Source organism: Pseudorca crassidens, chromosome X (genome assembly GCF_039906515.1).
Source record: "Pseudorca crassidens isolate mPseCra1 chromosome X, mPseCra1.hap1, whole genome shotgun sequence".
Lineage (NCBI taxonomy): Eukaryota > Metazoa > Chordata > Mammalia > Artiodactyla > Delphinidae > Pseudorca > Pseudorca crassidens.
In genome coordinates this window covers 112821370-112840289 of record NC_090317.1, presented here as the reverse complement: position 1 = coordinate 112840289, position 18920 = coordinate 112821370, and the positions used below count along the sequence as shown (strand labels likewise).

The window sequence follows — 18920 nt, the reverse complement described above, 5'->3', positions numbered from 1 at the left end:
TTTTGTCTTTTTTCTGGGTTAATGGACCAATCACATTATTTTGTGCTTTTGGGTTTTTTGGAGGGAAGTAGCATATAAATGCCTATATTTTAAGTGTAACATCAGTAATTTGGTTACATTGAAGCCTTGTGAAAAATGTTTGCCGTATATTTCTGTGTTCGTTTTTGCTCTTGGACGCCTCTCTGGAAGATGGTGTAGCCAAGTACTGAGAGCCTGTAGGTTGCTACCAGTGTCTCTGCACCCGCTTCCCTTATGGTATTTCAGGAGCCATCTTGAAAGTGCTGGGAAGATTCTGTCCACAGTGCCCTCCTGTGGTACTCTGGCTCAGCACCAGGCCCTCACCCAATCTCCACTAGTAGTCTCTCTCTTGGACCCCAAGGAGATATCCTGGAGTCTAGGGTAGCTGGCCTGCTCTAGGGTGTAAGAGCCAAGACTTTGTGAGAAATCCGAACTGAAAGAAGAGAGAATCCTGACATGGGTTTGAGTCCCTAATCCCAGGCATGATAATTTGGAAATGAGACTTCCTCATGTCCTTTGGGTCTCTTAGTTTAATAGACAAACTTGCCATAAATATATAGTGGTATATATTTTTAATTAAAATTAGTGACAAATATGTTTATTAATTTATTTTAAACTTCATCTAGTTTAACTTACTAGAATAAACATAATTCACATGATGGGAATTATCATTACAGACATGGAAAATTTGGTAATATTTTTGAGATTTTTTTACTCGGGATGGTTTTGTTTCCATGTTTTTAGCAAAGTTCTTATTTGAAGTATGGAGTGATAGTATATGTTTATTTAGTTGCACATTGATTAAGAGTCTAAATCAGTAGTGTTTGAACTCAGTTCCTTAGGAAGAAACTAGATGCACTTCCTCCGTTTTCTAGAGATGTCTATGTAAACTGTCACGCAACATAGCTGGGTTCTTGGTTTTTAAGGAAGTAAGAAGAAATTGTTTGAATACAGCTTTTACTGATCAGCTAAAAAGTATGGGACATTAAAATTTGCATGAGACTGTGAAGCATGAGTTGCAAATTAAAAGACATCATATGAACCTTGCATCAATTAGGATAAAATAAAGTTTATTCCAGCAATCTGCTTAGCAGCCTTGTTAATGTCAAGGCTAATGAATGCTGCTGATGAATAAATTCCTGAAGAAGAAAGGACCCCAATCGGAGGTAAGCTCATGAGGCCTTCAATTAGAGACCAGAAAAAGAAAGGGCAAAGAAATTCTATGCATATGAAGATAAATCCTCTAATTTGCGTTTCTTATAATGTTATTGGCTGCCTTCTTTTTCTCACTAGGGTCATAATATTTATGGGTTTGAACTGGAAGTGCTACTTCAGAGAATTAATGTGTGCAAAGTTCCTTACTGGTCCAAGATAGGTCGGCTGAAGCGATCCAACATGCCAAAGCTTGGGGTAATAATAATTTTCAAAATCTTAACTTCTCTATTTGGTTTCTTTATATGAAGTAGCTACCAGGGAGTACCCTGTGCTTCTTTGACTAGGAATCTGTTGCCTTATGATAGGACATTTTAACTTTGGCACTAAACACCTTTTCCTTTGAATTCAGCATTTTATTGGTAAAAACCACTGGTAGGTTTTTTTTTTTTTTAACATCTTTATTGGAGTATAATTGCTTTACAATGGTGTGTTAGTTTCTGCTTTATGACAAAGTGAATCAGTTATACATATACATATGTTCCCAAAACTCTTCCCTCTTAGGTCCCCCTCCCTCCCACCCTCCCTATCCCACCCCTCTAGGTGGTCACAAAGCACCGAGTTGATCTCCCTGTGCTATGCGGCTGCTTCCCACTAGGTATCTATTTTACGTTTGGTAGTGTATGTATGTCTATGCCACTCTCTCACTTCGTCACAGCTTACCCTTCCCCCTCCCCATATCCTCAAGTCCATTCTCTAGTAGATCTGTGTCTTTATTCCCATCTTACCCCTAGGTTCTTCATGACCTTTTTTTTTTCTTAAGTTCCATATATATATGTTAGCATATGGTATTTGTTTTTCTCTTTCTGAGTTACTTCATTCTGTATGACAGACTCTAGGTCCATCCACCTCACTACAAATAACTCAATTTCGTTTCTTTTTATGGCTGAGTAATATTCCATTGTATATATGTGCCAAATCTTCTTTATCCATTCATCCAATGATGGACACTTAGGTTACTTCCATGTCCTGGCTATTGTAAATAGAGCTGCAATGAACATTTTGGTACATGACTCTTTTTGAATTATGGTTTTCTCAGGGTATATGCCCAGTAGTGGGATTGCTGGGTCGTATGGTAGTTCTATTTGTAGTTTTTTAAGGAACCTGATACAAATAGATGGAGAGATATACCATGTTCTTGGATTGGAAGAATCAACATTGTGAAAATGACTCTACTACCCAAAGCAATCTACAGATTCAATACAATCCCTATCAAACTACCACTGGCATTTTTCACAGAACTAGAACAAAAAATTTCACAATTTGTATGGAAACACAAAAGACCCCGAATAGCCAAAGCAATCTTGAGAACGAAAAATGGAGCTGGAGGGGGCTTCCCTGGTGGCGCAGTGGTTGAGAGTCTGCCTGCCAATAAAGGGGACATGGGTTTGTGCCCTGGTCCGGGAAGATTCCACATGCCACAGAGCGGCTGGGCCCATGAGCCGTGGCCGCTGAGCCTGTGCGTCTGGAGCCTGTGCTCCGCAACGGGAGAGGCCACAACAGTGAGAGGCCCGCATACCGCCAAAAAAAAAAAAAAAAAAAACGAGCTGGAGGAATCAGGCTCCCTGACTTCAGACTATACTACAAACCTACAGTAATCAAGTCAGTATGGTACTGGCACAAAAACAGAAATACAGATCAATGGAACACGATAGAAAGCCCAGAGATAAACCCACGCACATATGGTCACCTTATCTTTGATAAAGGAGGCAAGAATATACAGTGGAGAAAAGACAGCCCCTTCAGTAAGTGGTGGTGGGAAAACTGGACAGCTACATGTAAAAGTATGAGATTAGATCACTCTAACACCATACACAAAAATTAGCTCAAAATGGATTAAAGACCTAAATGTAAGGCCAGAAACTATCAAACTCTTAGAGGAAACATAGGCAGAACACTCTATGACATAAATCACAGCAAGATCCTTTTTGACCCACCTCCTAGAGAAATGGAAATAAAAACAAAAATAAACAAATGGGACCTAATGAAACTTCAAAGCTTTTGCACAGCAAAGGAAACCATAAACAAGACCAAAAGACAACCCTCAGAATGGGAGACAATATTCGCAAATGAAGCAACTGACAAAGGATTAATCTCCAAAATTTACATGCAGCTCAATAACAAAAACAAACAACCCAATCCAGAAATGGGCAGAAGACCTAAATAGACATTTCTCCAAAGAAGATATACAGACTGCCAACAAGCACATGAAAGAATGCTCAACATGATCAATCATTAGAGAAATGCAAATCAAAACTACCATGAGATATCATCTCATACCAGTCAGAATGGCCATCATCAGAAAATCTAGAAACAATAAATGCTGGAGAGAGTGTGGAGAAAAGGGAACCCTCTTGCACTGCTGGTGGGAATGTGAATTGGTACAGCCACTATGGAGAACAGTATGGAGGTTCCTTAAAAATCCACTGGTAGTTTTAAAAATCAGCTCTTAGAATCTAGAGACAGCACATGTTTGTTAGCTCCACTTGGGCATCCCTGAGAGCAGAGTTGCGGGTTCTTGTTAAGGGAGGAGATTGGAAGGAGGAACGGGGGTTGGGGGAGGGGAGCAGACACTGAGTATGTGAGAAGACAACGGGCAGCATGCCTTCTGTGTTCGTTCTCTCTCACAGTAGCTCCAGGTTTATTGCACATTCTCACAGGGGTGGCAGAACTTGTTCAAGATCTTAGAGCTAGTAAAGGGAAGAACTAAAATTTTGAATCCAGGCCCCGTGTGACTCTTGTAAAGCTTGTCACTTCTCATTCTACCTGCTTGCTTCACTGAAGGGAGGTTGGGTGGTTTTGGATGAAGCACCTTCATTTCCTAAACCTGACAGTGCTCAGCGCTTGAAATCTTATTTTAGTCAAAGCCTTATCAGTAGAACGGCATGCTGCCTCATCAGAGAACTTAGGACTCTACCGTTATAATGCTCTCCAGAGGATTCTGCTGCCACAGTTTGGAGTTGGGAGCCAGTGCTCTTGCTTCTTTTCCTATTCATATCTTTATGGCGGTAGAGTTGTTATAAACACTTCATCCAAACACTTGCTTTGCTAACTCCTTACCCCCTTCAGGGTTCTTTATATGGCATCTTCTCAGTGAGGTCTGCACGATCACCCTATTTAAGATGTAGTCCCCCCAAATTCCTTTTTCCCCTCACCCTGTTCTATTTTCTCTTTTCCATGTACTTAATGACCTCCTAAAACTATATAATTTCTTTTTTTTGTTGTATATTTCAATTGAGACCAGGAATCTTTTCTATTTTGCTCACCGCTATATCCCTATATTCCAAGTGCCTGGAACAGTGTCAGATACGTAGTCAGTGTTCAAAAATATTTGATTGATGGCTGAATGAATGCATGAATGGAACAATGAGAGTTTCATCATTGTAATTTTGGGACTAGCCTCAAAGCAAGTTAGAATGAAATGTTCTCAGTATCTGTTCTTCCATGGGATTTGCTTTTTTTCCTCCCCTTGTAGGGCAGGAGTGGATTTGGTGAAAGAAATGCTACCTGTGGCCGAATGATCTGTGATGTGGAAATTTCAGCAAAGGAATTGATTCGTTGTAAAAGCTACCATTTGTCTGAACTTGTTCAACAGATTCTGAAAACTGAAAGGGTTGTAATCCCAATGGAAAATGTACGAAATATGTACAGGTATGATCATGGATGCTTCAGAATTTGTCTGTCTTGAAATTAACAACAGCAAGACACCAGAATCATCCTTAGGCTGGAGAGACAGGAGCCTGTGGTGTTATGAAGGGGGAGATTGTCCGTCTTCATGTCAGACTCACCATCTCCATTACTTGAGTAATTTGAATTATTTTGCTTTTTGAATTATTCTAATTTTATCATAATATCTCCCTCATTTAACACCATCTTGATGCTTCCTGAGAGCAGTTTGGAAGTTGATGTGATATTTAGGTTTCTGCCCTTAATTCATTAATTCAGAAATTGATGGAAATATTTTAGAAATATAAAATCTGAGAAGTCATTCAAATATTTGGAGATATTGCTGATTATTTCTTTTTTCCAGCCTTGTTGAGGTCAAATTGACAAATAAAAAGTGTATTTTATTTAAGGTACAACTTGATGTTTGATATACATTGTGAAATAATCCTCACAGTCAAGCTAATTAACCTATTCATCACCTCACACGATCACTATTTTTTTCTTTTCCTTTCTTTTCTTTTTTTGTGGTGAGGACACTTTAGATTTACCCCTCTTAGGAGATTTCAAGTATACGATACATTATTGTTAACTGTAGCCACGTTGCTGTACATTAGATTTCCAGAACTTACTCATTTTGCGTAACAAACTTTGTGCTTGATGATCTCTTAAAATTTCTCCTACCCCTCTGGCCACTCCTCGTTCTTTTCTGCCTGTTCCTCCCAAGTCCTCAGACTGCTTCTCTTTCTGACTGCACTCCCTCCCTGGTTGATCTCGTTGAGTCGCAGGAATTTCAATACCACATGGGTGCTGATGCCTCCCGCCAGCATATCTTCAGTTTAGACCTCTCTTCCCTGAATTCCAGACTCATATCTCCACCTGCCTGTTCTACTTAATGTCTGACATTAACCTCCAACTCAGCTTGTTCCAAAACTGAGCTCCTGACCTCCTCTAGGTTTCTCTTATTTTTCCAGTATCGCTGGAAACCTCCAAAGTCATCCTCAGCCCAGAACCTCTGAGGCATCTTTGATTCCTCTCTCTGACATCTTATGTTCCATGCATCAGGAAATCCTGTCAGCTCCATCTTCAAAATATGTCTTTATCTGACCACTTCTTTTCCCCTCCGTTGGACCCACCCTGGTCTAAGTCACCAAACTCTTTCTCTTGGGTCACTGGGTCTTTCTTTTTTTTTTTTTTTTTGTGGTATGCGGGCCTCTCACTGTTGTGGACTCTCCCGTTGCGGAGCACAGGCTCCGGATGCGCAGGCTCAGCGGCCATGGCTCACGGGCCCAGCCGCTCCGCGGCATGTGGGATCCTCCCGGACCGGGGCACGAACCCGTGTCCCCTGCATCGGCAGGCGGACCCCCAACCCCTGCGCCACCAGGGAAGCCCTGGGTCTTTCTTATATTAGCCTCCTCACTGGTCTCCTTGCTTTTGCCCTTGACTCCTTGCTGTCTGTTCTCAACCCAGGAACCAGAGTCACTGTGCTAAAGTTAGATATGGCACTCTGCTTACAGTCTCCTAGTGACTTTCTGTTTCGTGCAGAGTAGAAACCAAAGTACTTATTTCGATTTACAAGGTCCTATACAATGGGTCTCTCTGCCGTTAGCTCTGTCCTTCTACTCTTCTCCATCATTCTCTCTGTTGCAGCCATTGGCCTCCTTCTTGGTACTAGAACTGCCAGATTTATGCTCAGCTCAGGGCCTTTGAATGTGCTGTTCTGTCTGCCTGGAATGTTCTCTCAGAGATAACCCATCCACAAGGATTGCTCTCTCACCTGCAAGTTTTTGTTCTCAGTGAACTCTTTCTCAGTTCCCTAATTAAAATTTGTCTCTGCTCCTGACACTTAATATTCCCTTTGCTTCTTAGTTTTTCTTCTTAATGCTTAGTGTTATATAACATATCACATATTAAATTTTTAATTTATATTCTGTCTCCCCCATGAGGACGGGAATTTTTGTCTGTTTTGGTCACAGCCAGCATCTAGAACAATGCCTGGCACGGAGTGGGTATGTAATACGTATTTAATGGATGGATGAATGAAAAAATTTAGGGAGTTTTCAGGTTGTATCTTTGTGGGATTTTTTTGTGTATTTTAGAGAAGGGCATTGATTGGGACCAATGGTATGAATGAATTCCTAATTTCATACTGACCTTATTTTAAATTGTTTCCAAAGCTGCGGTGCCGTTGCTCTGAAGTTAACTTATACCAAAAATTTTTTGTGATAGTTTATGAAGTTTTGATTATAATCATTGTTTTTTAATTACTTGATTCTGTTTCATTCTTTCTTTTCTGTACAGTGACTCTTCTCGTCTGTTGTACCTGTTGGAACACACCTGGAAAGATGCCAGGTTCATTTTGCAGATCATGTGTGAGCTAAATGTTCTTCCATTAGCATTGCAGATCACTAACATCGCTGGGAACATTATGGTAAATTTAACATAGAAAGGGGGAAAAAGCATTTCCTGTTGGATCCAGTGTTTTCTGGGGGTAGTTGTTATATGATAATGAGTCTAAATGCATGCTTATAAAATAAGTAACCTGTATTCTGAAAGCTGGGCTTCTTTTGTAAAACGAAGAACTGCTTGGGAGAAGGGGAGGAAAGCCAGGTGCAGTATGTTGAAATTTGGACGAACATAAGGACCATCTCTGACATCTGGATGTGTCTGATTTGTGGAATGGTCCATTTGGAAGTAAAGAAATAGCGCAAGTTGTCAGTATTTTAAGCTCTTTGTCTCATTTTAACCATAGTGCTTAAAGAAACTGCTAGAAATAATTTAGCACCTTTTTTTTTTAAAGCAGCCCTTGTTATGATGAGTGATTTTTGAAGGAGGTGCTATGATTAAATCTGCCAACTGGAAGTTGCTTTTGTTTATTCTGGTTTTGAGCTCAAGTTTTTTAAAAAAAACTTCTATTTAATAGTCTAGGACGCTGATGGGTGGACGATCCGAGCGTAATGAGTTCTTGTTGCTTCATGCATTTTATGAAAACAACTATATTGTGCCTGACAAGCAGATTTTCAGAAAGCCTCAGCAAAAACCGGTGGGTCCAAAATTGTATAGTGTTTTGCTTTTTCTTATCCCCCCCTTTTATTATCTAGATAGCTGTTTTTTGGGGTTTTTTTGCTGTGATAGTATCTGCTCCCCAAATAATTAATTCCCTGTATACTCTAGACTCTGTGTCACATTTGTTTTGTTGTTTTGTGTGGTCATTTCCTTCTTTACATTTCTCTATACAGATAAAAATTATTTGTGAAATACGAAATTCTTTGAGGGAGGCATTAGGCCTCTCTGATAGGTGGCCATACCTGGAAAGCGTTTTGCCTCGTTAGCCCTACCCAAACTTAGATGCAAGTTGAACCATTTATTTCCTTGAACCCATAAGCCTTTATTTTTGTGTTGCGTTGTTTCATTTTTATATTCTAGTAGGATTAAGGTCACTACAATCAGGTTTCTGAAGTGGCCTCCATCGCATTGGAAGTAAAACTTAGCTACTGTTTTATCAGCACTGATAGTAATTGATTCAGAATGGGAGTCTAATGTTAAAATGACCCAGGTTCTTATATTTGCTTGTTTTATGCACATTATCAAAATTAGTAAAGGAAGTATTAACTTATAGGAGTTTGACATCTGCTGAGGTATTGAATGTTGGCTATTAGTAAACTACTTGGGAAAGAATTTTCACTATATGGATGTACTTATTTTAAGGTGTCCATATTAATAATGAGAATAATGATAATATCTATATAAAATATTTTGTGTTTTTACATCATGAATGTTAGAGTAATGAATTTAAGAGGACTCTTAGAATCTCAAATTTTACATAATATGAATAGTTGAATTTTTAGTGTCCATTGATTTTATTTTATTTATTTATCTTTTTAAATTAATTTATGTGTTTATTATTGGCTGCGTTGGGTCTTTGTTGCTGCACGCGGGCTTTCTCTAGTTGCGGTGAGCAGGAGCTACTCTTCATTGTGGTGCACGGGCTTCTCATTGCGGTGGCTTATATTATTGCAGAGCACGGGCTCTAGATGTGCAAGCTTCAGTAGTTGTGGTGCGTGGGCTTCTGTACTTGTGGCTCACGGGCTCTAGAGCGCAGGCCTGGAAGTTGTGGTGCACAGGCTTAGTTGCTCCATGGCATGTGGGATCTTCCTGGACCACGGCTCGAGTCTGTGTCCCCTGCATTGGCAGGCGGATCTATTCTTAACCACTGCACCACCAGGGAAGCCCTGTCCATTGATTTTAAAATGTGAAGTTCTGTGAATTCAGAAATATTTTAAAGTAGAATTTGCATACTTATCAACTCAGATATAGTGTTTGTTTCGGTAACTACCATGCTTGGCATTCATTAGGATTTATGAAAATATTACAATAACTGTCTTTCCTCAGAGGTAGGACCACTAACTAAAAGTAATGTTAGATAGAATGTTAAATAGAACTGTGTACTGCAGTTGGAAAGGTGGGGGGGGGGGATCATAAACCTTCTAAATTGGTCCATTAGTTGCTGGCTGGTGAAGTTATCTTTCCATTTGATATTAGGGAGATGAAGATGAAGACATTGATGGAGATACCAATAAATACAAAAAAGGACGTAAGAAGGCAGCTTATTCTGGAGGCTTGGTATTGGACCCCAAAGTTGGTAAGGCAACGCAGTGGCTCGGTTTGCCCCTGATGCTAAGGAACTTAATGCAGAGCCAGGCTTGAGAAACGAGAAGGCCTGAGTTATGTTTTGTAGGTTAGCGAATAGGTTTCATAATGACCTTATTTTCTCATGTTCATGCGAAAACCTTGTTTGCCAGTCTAACATCGAATTAATGTGAATCTTTTGTGGGTTTTTTTTTGCTGTATTCCAAGAAAGCTTTATTTATGGACATAGAAATTTTAATTTTGTATAATTTTCACATATCATTGAAATAGTCTTTTAAAATTTTTTTCGACCATTTAAAGTTATAAACACTGTTCTTAGCTCATGAGTGGTACAAAAAGGGGGTAGGTTGGAGGATTTGCTCTGTGCAGTTTGCCAACCTATTTGTCCTGTGGTAGGAGCGCCTCTGTCTCCTCCCATCTACTCTTGGGCTCCGCCTCTGCCCAGCGTGCGAGGGCCAGTGCAGTTGGACAGCAAAGTTAAAGTACAGGCAGTAACTACCAAATTGAACTTTAAGAAGAGAATAATTGTTTCCTGTAATCATGAATGGCAAATAAGATGTTTTGTGGTAAACAGAGCTAGAAAAGGTTAAAAAAATTTTTTTAAATCATCTTAACCATTTTTAAGTGTAGTTGAGTAGTGTTGTTAACTGTATTCACATTGTTGTGCAGGAATGAATGTCAATTTTATCAAGTAACTTGAACTCTTGAGTAGGAGACATTTTTGACAAAAGTAATTTTATTGTGAGTTGTAATGAGACAGATCACTCATCCTTTGGTGTTAGATAGATCTGGCCTTGAATTCTGGCTATGTGATTGGGCTGCCTGTTTTAGCCTGCGTATGCCTCAGTTTCCTCTTCTTTAAAATGATGGCAAGAAAAATACCACACAGAGATTTAAGGAATAATAGTACCAGACACAGAGTAAGCTATCAATATATGCTTGCTGTTGTTATTATTGTCTTAATTGTGGACATTTATTTTTATTCAGTTTCTTCTCAAGGTGAAGATAACTCTTTGTAAATGTCCTAGAGAAATATAGTAGCTTTCTGTTCACCCTTTGCAAGTGAAAAGGGTGGATCGTTCCACTGCTGACATTTATGTGTACATCTCTTGTCTCATCTTAGCAGTTTGTGTACAGGTAAATGGGCTGCCTGTTTTTATTCCCTGCAGGTGTGATTGTAAAAAAATGTATAACCACTCACTGGTATAGCCCATGAAACATCTGGGGAGTGGCGGTGTGGAGGGTAGGTGGGAAGGAATGCTTTCTTGAAGGAGAATTTAACAGCATTTTTTGGAAATGGACATGGTACTTGTCTAAAGTAATTGATATGGGAAGCTGTTTGCCTATAATAATGGCGTACTTTGGCGACTGCTGGGATTTCAAGGCGAGACAGTGTCTCTTCTTTGCTTTTGTGACCTGACTCTTCACTCTAATCCAAGTCATTTTTACAGAGTGGTAGTTGACTCCTTTTTTCCTTTTGTGTACCTCACAGCTCTGGATAGTATATCGTTTCATAATATGTTACTTCTAATATGGCGTTTTGCCAAATCTACTTTTTTAAAAGACTTTTTGTAACGGGGCTTTTTTCTTGCAGGTTTTTATGATAAGTTCATTTTGCTTCTGGACTTCAACAGTTTGTATCCTTCCATCATTCAGGAATTCAACATTTGTTTTACAACGGTGCAAAGAGTTGCTTCAGAGGCACAGAAAGTTACAGAGGTTTGTATTCAACTGGGAACTCTGGATATTGAGATTAAAAGTAGTGCTTATAGAAGGAAGATAACCAAAGGGCTCAGTGTTCTAGTTTTTCCTCATAAAAGATAACACTATATCCTTTTTTAGTGGTCAAAAAAGGGGGGAGGGTTGGGTAGAAGGAGACTCAGACTGGTTCTGTGTCTTTTATCTAACAGCTTTATTGAGATGTAACTCATGTACTCTGCAATTCACCCATCTAAAGTGTGCAATTTAATGGCTGGTAGTTTATTTGCAGAGTTTGCAAACCTCACTACAATCAATTTTAGGACATTTTCATTATTCCCCAAAGATACCCTATCCCTTTTAGCTGTAACCTCCCTCAATCCCTTCATCCCTTCCAGATCTAGGCAACCACTAATCCTTCTGCCTCTAGATTTGTATATTTTTGTACATTTCATATAAATGGAGTCATATGTGACCTTTTGTGTCTGGCTTATTTCATTTAGCATGTTGTTTTCAAGATTCATTCGTGTTGTAGTATGTATTAGTACTTCATTCCTTTTTATTGCTGAATATTCCATTGTAGGGATATATCTCACATTTTGTTTATTTTAAGATCAGATTGTCAATTTATGCAAAAATGCCTGCTGGGATTTTGATGGGATTGTATCAGATCTGTGGATCAGTTTGGGGAATATTGCCATCTTAACATTGTTAAGTCTTCCAGTCCATGAAAATCGAGTCTTTCCATTTATTTAGGTCTTTAATGTGTTTCAAATATGTTTTCTAGTTTTCAATGTACAAGTCTTGCATTTCTTTTATTAAATTAATTCCTAAATATTTCATTATTTTGGGTGCTATTGCAAATGGAATTGTTTTCTTAATTTCATTTTTGGATTGTTCATTGCAAGTGTATAGAAATATGACTGATTTTTTGTATATTGATCTTGTATCCTGCAACTTTGCTGAACTCATTTACTAGTTGTAATAGTTTGTGATTTCTTAGGATTTTCTATATACAGGATCATGTTGTCTGTGAACAGAGATAGTTTTATTTCTTTCTTTTCAATCTGGATGCCTTATATTTCTTTTTCTTGCTTAACTGCCCTGGCTAGAACCTCCAGTACAGTTGAATAGAAGTGGCAAGAGTAGACACCCTTGTCTTGTTCCTGACATTAGGGGAAAGCATCTAGTCTTTCACCAGTAAATATGATGTGAACTGTGGGTTTTCCATAGCTGGCCTTTATCAGTATGAGGCCATATCAGTTTATCATCAGTATCAGTATTTTGTTGAGTGTTTTTTTTATCATGAAAGAGTTTTGGATTCCGTCAGCTACTGTTTCTGCGTCTATTGACTGTACGGTTTTTGTTCTTTATTCTTTTAATAGGATGTGTTATATTGATTGTAGAGCCATCCTGTGTCCCTGACATAAATCCCACTTGGCTTTGGTAGATAATGCTTTTTATATATCACTGGATTTGATGCGGTAGTATTTTGTTGAAGAGTTTCTTTCTGTATTCATAAGGGCTATTGGTGTGTAAGCTGTCTTTTCTTTCTCTTAAATTAATTTATTTTTAATTTTGGCTGCATTGGGTCTTCATTGCTGTGTGCGGGCTTTCTCTAGTTGCAGCGAGCGGGGGCTACTCTTTGTTGTGGTGCACGGGCTTCTCATTGCAGTGGCTTCTCTTGTGGCAGAGCGTGGGCTATAGACACGTGAGCTTCAGTAGTTGTGGCTTGCAGGCTCTAGAGCGGGGAGGCTCAGTAGTTGTGGCACACGGGCTTAGTTGCTCTGCGGCATGTGGGATGTTCCCGGACCAGGACTCGAACCCGTGTCCCCTGCATTGGCAGGCGGATTCTTAACCACTGCGCCACCAGGGAAGTCCTGTAGTTGTCTTTTCTTGTTATGTTTTTGTCTGGTTTTGGTCTTAGGATAATACTGGCCTCATAGAATGAGTTGGGAAGTATTCCCTCCTTTTCTGTTTCTTTGGGAGAGTTCGTGAGGGATTCACTTTAATTCTTCTTTAACTTTTGCTGGTGAAATTATCTGGTCTTAGACTTTACTTTTTTTGATTGCTAATTCAGTCTCTTGTTACAGGTTTATTCAGATTTTCTATTTCTCCTTTGGTCACTTTTGGTAGAGTCTATATCTTTCTAGGAATTTGTCCATTTTGTGTAGGTTATCTAATTTGTTGGCATAAAATTGTAAATAGTATTCCTTTTTAGTCACTGTTATTTCTTTAAGGTCAGTAGTGATGGTCCCCCCTTTTATTCCTGATTTTAGTAATTTGAGTCACCTTTTTTCTTTGGCAGAATAGCTAAAAGTTTATCAATTTTGTTGATTTTTTTTTTTTTTTGGCTGCGCCAGCATGTGGGATCTTAGTTCCCTGACCAGGGATCAAACCTGCGTCCCCTGCAGTGGAAGCGTGGGGTCTTAACCACTGGACCGCCAGGGAATTCCCATAAATTGTGTGGTTTTGTTTTTTTAAAGGTCAATTCCCTGGGTTCTAACCAAATTTTATTGTTCTTATTTGTCACGGCATGTGGAATCTTAGTTTCCTGACCAGGAATCGAACCCACGCCCCCGCACTGGAAGCGTGGATTCTTAACACCTGGATTGCCAGAGGAGTCCACTGTTGATCTTTTCAAAGAAGCAACTTTGGTTTCCTTGGTTTTTCTCTATTGCTTTTCTGTTCTCTATTTCATTTATTTCTGTGCTAATTTTTATTACTTCCTTTTGGTTTCTTTGGTTTGGTTTGCCCTTCTTTTTCTAGTTTCTTATGGTGGAAGGTTAGGTTATTGATTTGAGGTCTTCTCTTTTAATTTAGATATTTACAACTGTAAATTTCCCTTATAAGCAGTGCTTTAGCTTCATCCTGTAAGTTGTGATATGTCACACTTGGCCTTTTTATAGTCAATCCCCTCTTCCATCAGTCAGTCATTGATCTGACTTCTATTACCATAGCTTAATTTTGCCTGTTTGAGAACTCATATTAATGGAATAATACAGTATGTACGCTTTTTAATTAATTTATTTTATTTTATTTATTTTTTACTGCGTTGGGTCTTTGTTGCTGCGAGCGAGTTTTTCTCTAGTTGTGGAAAGCTGGGGGTACTCTTCGTTGTGGTGCGTGGGCTTCTCATTGCGGTGGCTTCTCTTGTTGCGGAGCATGGGCTCTAGGCGCACAGGCTTCAGTAGTTGTGGCTCGTGGGCTCTAGAGCACAGGCTCAGTAGTTGTGGCACACGGGCTTAGTTGCTCCGCGGCATGTGGGATCTTCCCCAGCCAGGGCTCGAACCCATGTCCCCTGCATTGGCAGGTGGATTCTTAACCACTGCGCCACCAGGGAAGCCCTGTACTGTTTTGTATCTGGCTTTTTTTGTTCAATGTAATGTTTTTGAGATTAATCCATGTTATTGCAGTATTAGTAGTTCTTTCGTTTTTACTGTTAAGAAGTATTTCACCCTTACCTGTTCCCCTGAGATGAGCATATGGATTGTTTTCAGTTTGGGGCTGTTATTAATAAAACTGCTGTGAACATTCTTGTACAGATCTTTTTGTGGATGTGTGCTTTCATTTTGGGGGGGGGTAAATACCTAGGGAGGGAATTTGCTGGGTTGCATGGGCAGTATATGTTTAACTTGATAAGAAACTGTCAAATTGTTTTCCTAAGTGGTTATACCGTTTTGCACTCTTACCAGCCATGTATGTGAATTGTTCCCCTTCTACTCCAAACACTTGCTATTTTCAGGCTTTTAAATTTTGGCTATGAAAGCATTTCTTAATGATTCTACTCATTAAACATCCTCTTCAAAAGGATCTTTTTGAATTATCTCACATGGATTTTAACTAGTGATCATTCAGTCAACAGTTTTATGTAGGGCTTAATAACTTAATGTGTGGTTCTTCGTATATAAAGCTTATACAATTGATTGTCAGTAGGGAATTTGATTAGATTTGGTTCTCCAGCAGTAAAAGATGTAAATTAACCTATTATCTCTGTATGTTTTTCTCTGCTTCTTTGTACATGGGGCAGAAGACATCTGTTTGCCCTCTAGCTCCTGAATTTACATGTCTTTTGGTTCCAGCCACATGCTTGGGGGCTGTTTTTCAGTCCCAATTCCATATTCCCAGAAGAGAGAATCTTAGAGGCTTGCCTAAGTTGTTGAACACACTCATCCATCAGCCATGACCACAGGAGTGTGTTCACCCAGTACAAATACGTCTGCTGAGGATGGGCCCTTCTGTGGGACTAGAGGATAATTTTACAGAGTAGGTATTGAGTAGACATCCCCACAAGGTAGTGAATACATTCGGTTAATAATATTCTTTGGACTTTGTCCTGCTGCTGTGTCAGTATTAGGATGATTATCATTATCCAGCGCCAACCCCCCCCCCCCACCAACCCTGCCCCCCGCCACCAGTTTGTTTATTTGAGCTTTCCAGTTTGGATTTTGGATATGAAAACATTTCAGAGTTGGAAGGGACCTTAGAGGTCATCTAAAAAATACTATACATGTAGCAGTTTATGGGTTCCATATCATTTTCCTGTGCAGTGCCTCAAGTCTTGAGAACAGCTAGTGCTGGTGGAGCCAGGCCTGGACTGTAAATTTCCTGACTCCAGATCCTTTCCGTTTACTTTTTATTGCACCTCCATAGTTGCTGTAAATAAATTGGAATGTGTACCAAGATCTCTTCAATAGGTTTGCTGTCATCATCTGCTCTATTGGAAAACAATAATAGTCCCTGTTACTATTGTGAGATTGTTCATTTGAAGTTATTGATCTTTATAAAATCAGACACTTTGTAAAGACTGGGTTATCAAATGGCATTGACTTGACATACTTTAAGCCAAGAGGTTTATTTTTAATTTTGAACCTTTGAAAGGGCAAATGTGCCTGGCTTTTCTTGGCAGCCTGTTAATAGAATTAATGGAGCCTTGAGAAAAATGGTCTAATGCTTTCCCTGCATTTTCCTGCTGTAAATTTTAATATAAGAAGACTGCTGGTTGCTTTCTTAAAATGTTGCTGTTTTACTGATTGCAAAGCAATTTGTAGACAAAAGGTACTACATAAATACTAAGAAATATACATGTATTAATTTTTAGAAATGTCGTGGCCTATTAAAATATGGGCTCCAAATTCCTAAAAGAAACCTGCTGATTTAGGATTTATTTTTATTTTATTTTTTTTAAATACTCTGACTTCACTCATCAATTATTTTTTTTTATTAATTAATTAATTTATTTTTGGCTGTGTTGGGTCTTTGTTTCTGTGCGAGGGCTTTCTCTAGTTGCGGCAAGTGGGGGCCACTATTCATCGCAGTGCGCCGGCTTCTCACTATCGCGGCCTCTTGTTGCGGAGCACAGGCTCCAGACGCGCAGTCTCAGCAGTTGTGGCTCACGGGCCCAGCCGCTCTGCGGCACGTGGGATCCTCCCAGACCAGGGCACGAACCCGTGTCCCCTGCATCGGCAGGCAGACTCCCAACCACTGCGCCACCAGGGAGGCCCCTAGTATTTATATTTTTATCTTTCAGTCTAAAACATTTACAATAATTGCTATGATTCCCCATAGTTTAAAAAAATTTTATAGCATTTTGTTTGCTAGTACACAGGACTTAACAGTAGTTTAGCTGCTTTTTTATCTTTTTTTAAATTTTAGAGATCTCTCTTAGTGTTTTTATTTATTTATTCATAAATTTATTTATTTTATTTTTGGCTGCGTTGGGGCTTCGTTGCTGCGCACGGGCTTTTCTCTGGTTGCAGCAAGTGGGGGCTTCTCTTGTTGTGGAACACAGGCTCTAGGCACGCAGGCTTCAATAGTTGTGGCGCACGGGCTTAGTTGCTTTGCCCGTGCACATGTGGGATCTTCCCGGACCAGGGCTCGAACCCGTGTCCCCTGCATTGGCAGGTGGATTCTTAATCACTGTGCCACCAGGGAAGCCCAGTGTTTTTATTTTAAGAACAATTTCCCCAAACATATTGCTCCCCAATCTTGTTGAAGGGAGGAAAGGAGCATGTGTAAAAATTCATCTCTTTAAATGATACCTACATTTGTCAATAACTAGACGGGGGAGGTACTGGGAGTGATGGGCTGAGAGAATTGGAGGAGAAGAGGGCAATGTTGAGTTGTTCTGCAGCCCTCTCAGCTTTTTCTTCTACCACCCACACTTTGTTGACCTTTACTTAGACAAGAAAGTAGCTTTTCAAGATGTGATCACGGGGTCAGCTCCCACAGTGTATGATTTTGGGAATTCATTTCATGAAATTTTGATTTGTCTGAAATTTTCATCGTGTGTTCATCAGGATGGAGAACAAGAACAGATCCCTGAGCTGCCAGATCCAAGCCTGGAAATGGGCATTTTGCCCAGAGAGATCCGGAAACTGGTAGAGCGGAGAAGACAAGTCAAACAGCTAATGAAACAGCAAGATTTAAATCCAGACCTTGTCCTTCAGGTATCTCTTTCCACTCAGCAACCTCTGAGTGACAGTCTCACCTTTGAAAATTATCTAGGAGTGATTTAAACTTGATGCTGTGGGCAAATGCATGTGCTTATTTTAAGTTGGTGGGTAGGAAACCATTCAAAAACACTGTATGCCTCAAAATACAAGGCACGTCCATCTGCAGAACTGTATCTGAGCAACATCCTTCTGACTTCTGGGAACTTTGGAGTGTGTTTACTTGATTCTAGGAGGTCAGGGAATCATGGATCTGGGAGGATGGGTTGATTATGTTAAGAGTTCTTTTTTCCAGGGTTATTGCGGGTTTCCTCTTCTTATTGGTGAGCTAGAAAGCATCTAATGTAATGCTGAAGCACCTACAAATACTTTTGTTTGTCTTTTGTCCTTATGTGGCCTGCAGTATGATATTCGACAGAAGGCTTTGAAGCTCACGGCAAACAGTATGTATGGCTGCCTGGGATTTTCCTACAGCAGATTTTATGCCAAACCACTGGCTGCTTTGGTGACATACAAAGGAAGGGAGGTAAATGGCGTAACCGTCCTATATCTAAAAATGAAGAGTATTTTAAACTAAACATGTTATGGGGTAGGAGAGCCAAAAAGTTTATTGCTTAGTTATATAGCTTCAAGTATCCCTTTCTTAGGACAAATTTGAGACAGATATGCTTTTTAAGTAAGGATTCATTCATTCGTACATTTTGTGTGCGTGTGTGTATTTATTTATTGAGCATCCACTGTGTGCCATGGATTATTCTAGGTACTGTGGATAGAGTGTTGAGCAAGACGTAAAAAGTCCCTGCATCGTGAGCCTCACATTCTGCCTAGGGCAGGGGGTGTAGAGGGGCTTGGGGTGGGGAGAGCGTCATTCAGGAAAACAGAGTCTAAATAAGTGCATAAACAAATACAAAACATAAGAGAATATGATAGAAGTAATGCTGTGCAGATAAGTAAACAGGTTGGAGGGCTAAACAATGTTAAGATGGCTGGCTAGTTTAGCTTGGTCAGGGAAGGCTTCTTTAGGAGCTAACATGAATGAGAACTAAGCGACATAAGGGAGCTAGTTTTTTTTTTTGCAGATATATTAGGTTGGAGTGTGAGGGAAAAGAAGAAATCAAGGAGGATGCCTCCATTTTTGTCTTCTAGCTGGTTAGCTAGTAGAACCATTTATTAAGAAGGAGAAATCTGAGGGAGAAAGATTAAGTTTTATCTTGGATATGTTACCTT

At 39.6% G+C, this 18920-nt stretch overlaps 1 protein-coding gene and 1 non-coding gene across 4 annotated transcripts in view; both read left to right on the top strand.

Moving 5' to 3' along the window:
• POLA1 (DNA polymerase alpha 1, catalytic subunit) overlaps positions 1-18920 on the top strand; it is a 305701-nt gene that overhangs the window by 49921 nt on the left and 236860 nt on the right. For all 3 annotated transcript variants that reach the window (XM_067723410.1, XM_067723408.1, XM_067723409.1), the window contains exons 19-26: positions 1312-1428; positions 4706-4881; positions 7195-7324; positions 7817-7936; positions 9436-9535; positions 11138-11262; positions 17541-17690; positions 18097-18219. In XM_067723410.1, coding sequence (XP_067579511.1) covers positions 1312-1428; positions 4706-4881; positions 7195-7324; positions 7817-7936; positions 9436-9535; positions 11138-11262; positions 17541-17690; positions 18097-18219 — 1041 coding nt within the window. The remainder of the gene's footprint in view (positions 1-1311; positions 1429-4705; positions 4882-7194; positions 7325-7816; positions 7937-9435; positions 9536-11137; positions 11263-17540; positions 17691-18096; positions 18220-18920) is intronic.
• Positions 10510-10639, top strand: LOC137217684 (small Cajal body-specific RNA 24). The gene has a single exon (XR_010940187.1). It is a non-coding gene; the product is annotated as a small Cajal body-specific RNA 24 (non-coding RNA).